Genomic DNA, 3,235 nt, shown 5'->3' with positions numbered 1-3,235 from the left:
CTTTGTAGGAGACGTTTTAAACCTACGGGTCTATTATCCCTGGGAATTCCTTTCCAGCTCTCCCTGCAGAACAGCTGTTTTCCCATTACTGACCTCTGGAGTTGCCTACTGGGTGCTGAAGGCGTTGCAGCAGCTGGATGTGTGCTCGCGTTGTGTCAGCAGCTATACCCTTCTCGTGTCTCCTCGCCTTCTCCTTACGGTCTTTTCTTTTGTACTTGACTACAGCGTGCACCGATTGGCTCCTGCCTGGGGAGCGGATCCGTGGGAAGCGCTGCTCCTCCTTGCAGGATCGTATGTCACTTTGGTGTTTTATACCAGAACGTTCACCAACACACTTGAAGGATTTCTCTTTGCACTTCTGCTGGTATTAGTTTCCGCCAACAAATCTGACAGCGGCATCACAAAGCCTACACACAGCCCTCTTCTAGGTGTTGTAATAGCTGCAGGGTTTTTCAACAGGCCGACTTTTCTGGCATTTGCACTAATGCCCCTGCTCTACTGGGCAGGCTTAAATGCTGACTCCCAAAAGAGCATTAAAACTCTCGTAAGCCCCTTTATAAAACTTATCACCTGTGCATGTTTCACTGCCGTTGTCTTCATAACAGCTGACACCATGTATTTTACCTCAGTGGGCTTGGACAGCCTTTTCAGCTTTACAAACAGCAGCCTGTTCGATGTCATAGCTCTGTTAAATCACAGAGTGGTGGTGACCCCTTTCAACTTCCTCTGCTATAATCTTGATTCTCGTAACCTTGCACAGCATGGAAGTCACCCGCGAGTTACACATTTTCTAGTTAATGGAGTAATGCTCTTTGGGATCTTACACCTTCTGGCCATCGATGCTGGGTTTAAAATGCTAAAGAAATACATCCATCAGTTAATGCGGGTCAGATTGTATTACCGTGGGCCACCCAGGTTATCAGTGCATTCTGATGGCCAGCCAACGCTGCTGCTGTTTTATTTTGTTCCTTTGGCACTTCTCTCCCTGTTCAGCCACCAAGAGCCTCGATTTCTCATCCCTCTCATCTTGCCATTAGTCCTGTTCAGCGCATCACAGAATAGAGCTGTGAAGTGGAAACCCATCATTATCATTTTTAATGTTCTCGGGGCTTTCCTCTTTGGATGCCTGCACCAGGGGGGACTGATACCATGTTTTTTTCACTTAGAGCACGTCTTGCATTCTTCAGACTCCTCAAACTATCCAAGACACTATACTCTGCTCTTTGCTCATACCTACATGCCTCCTAGGTCTCTGCTAAACATCAAGAAGAAAGACACGCACGTAGAAGTGATTGATATGGCTGGGTCTGAAGAGGAAACCCTCTGCCGAATGGTAGGACAGCACGCAAACAACTGTACCTGCAGTGACTGTCACTTTTTGGTTATAATCCCTGGTACAGTCAGAGCCACAATTACAAAATGTGGTGTCTCGCTCAAGAATGAGACTTTGATATTTCCACACTTATCAATGGAAGATCCACCACAAATATCCTTCCTATTCAGTGGAGACTGGAAAAGTCAGTTAGGACTATACATCCTTCAGCTAGGCAGAGCTCAGCAGAGACTTTAGATCTCAGAACATTTTAGGTTTTCACTTTGACACTGCCCAAATGTGCTGTCAGACCTTCCTCTTCAAAGTCCTGTGCTCAGCACAGGCAGTGCTGTTGTGAGCTCAATTCTCCCCCTTTCTTCATGCTCAGCATAGCCACCTCTACCAAGATTTGAATCATTCAGTCCCTGTGGTGTTCCTGAGGAGCTTGCCTCATTTTCCTCATAAGAGAGGATGAACCCAGAGACCACAGAAACCAACCTGAGCTTCGTTCTTTTCGTATGAGATATACATTAGAAGTTCTAATCTCAGATAGAAGGTTTGTGGGCTGTGCTACTGACAATAGGCATTTAGCTCATCTGCTGGAGAGAGGTTACTAGACTAGGAGGACTTCATCTGATTCAATATGGTTTTACCTTCATGCTCTTGAAACTTCAGACCCTCCTCTCTGTCCCTATACACCATATGGACACCAGTGTTACAATATTGTTTGAGGTATTTCTGTCCTGAAAAATCCCCAGTACTGATGTAACAGAAGCAAATTTAGAACATGGAAGATGCTTCAGCACAGGCATTTATGCTAAATTCTAAAATTCTGCCTTCTCATAAAGCATTTTGCATGGTAAGTCTCCCCTGTGTGCTCACCATGAACCCCTCCATCCCTCATTGCTGATACCTGCATACTAATGGTGTGTGCTTTTTGGTGGGGTAGCAGCAGAGTGGCTGTACCAATGACTCACCCAGTAGCAGAAGGAATTACAAAACCATCACGAATGTATACTCTAAGTCAATTTCTTTTTCGCTCTTTTAAGTTGGGACAACAGTATTGTGCCAAAATTTGTATTCCATGTCCTGCTTACTGTTTTCAGCTATTTTAAACAGCTATAAAGTTTCATAACTATTTTGAAACTTGTGATCTTATGAACTTATGGTAACTGTTGAACTTATGATCCCTGTACAAATGGGGTAGATCTTGAAACTCTTCCTGGTTGTGACGAAGCACCAGTTCCACAGCATGATGAATTTGTACCACTCACAGGTCACCTGGAGCAGAGCCAGACAGAGACCCCAGACTACAAATACTGACTCAGATTGAAAAGCACTGCTTCTGAATCATCAGATGGACTTTTATTGAGTACATCATAGATTCAGTTTTTCCAGTTTAATTTTACCAGCAGCACCAGAAGCCACATATCTTGCCCAAGGAGACTGTGGACGCCCCATCCCTGGATGCACTCAAGGCCAGGCTGGATGTGACTCTGGGCAGCCTGGTCTGGTGGTTGGCAACCCTCCACATAGCAGGGGTTTGAAACTAGATGATCATTATCGTCCTTTTTAACCCATGCCATTCTATGATTCTGTCTCATAGGGAGGGTTTTTCACCTGCAGTGATACCAACAATGGCAATCTCCTTCCCAGGTCACCTCAGCATGCAGTCAGCTGCACCCAGAGGTGTGTGGCAAAGCTATTTAAGTCTCGTGGATGTTCACACAGTATTGAAAGCAAAGCCGCCCAGCCTATCAGGACGATGGATACATTTGTTCCATTCTACCCATCATCATCATCAACATCACTAGAGCTCTCTTTGTCTCAAAGCTGCCACACAAACACAGGCTATGTAAACTATCGCTGCTGCACGGATAGGAATCGTTACAGCACCTCCGGTGAGAAATGGCTTTATTTGAG

The 3,235-nt window shown here is 45.3% G+C and overlaps 1 protein-coding gene across 1 annotated transcript; it reads left to right on the top strand.

Annotated features, from left to right (window-relative positions):
* Window position 1: 1 nt before the first annotated feature.
* On the top strand, window positions 2-2,785 carry PIGZ (phosphatidylinositol glycan anchor biosynthesis class Z; the record flags this gene model as incomplete). Its single annotated transcript, XM_010716636.2, has 1 exon — window positions 2-2,785. A coding segment is annotated over one exon (1,569 nt), but the record flags the coding sequence as incomplete, so codon positions are not given.
* Between the last annotated feature and the right edge of the window lie 450 nt (window positions 2,786-3,235).

This window comes from Meleagris gallopavo, chromosome 11, assembly GCF_000146605.3.
Source record: "Meleagris gallopavo isolate NT-WF06-2002-E0010 breed Aviagen turkey brand Nicholas breeding stock chromosome 11, Turkey_5.1, whole genome shotgun sequence".
Classification (NCBI taxonomy): domain Eukaryota; kingdom Metazoa; phylum Chordata; class Aves; order Galliformes; family Phasianidae; genus Meleagris; species Meleagris gallopavo.
Note: the sequence above shows the minus strand (reverse complement) of the source record. Positions and strands in the feature narration are given on the sequence as shown.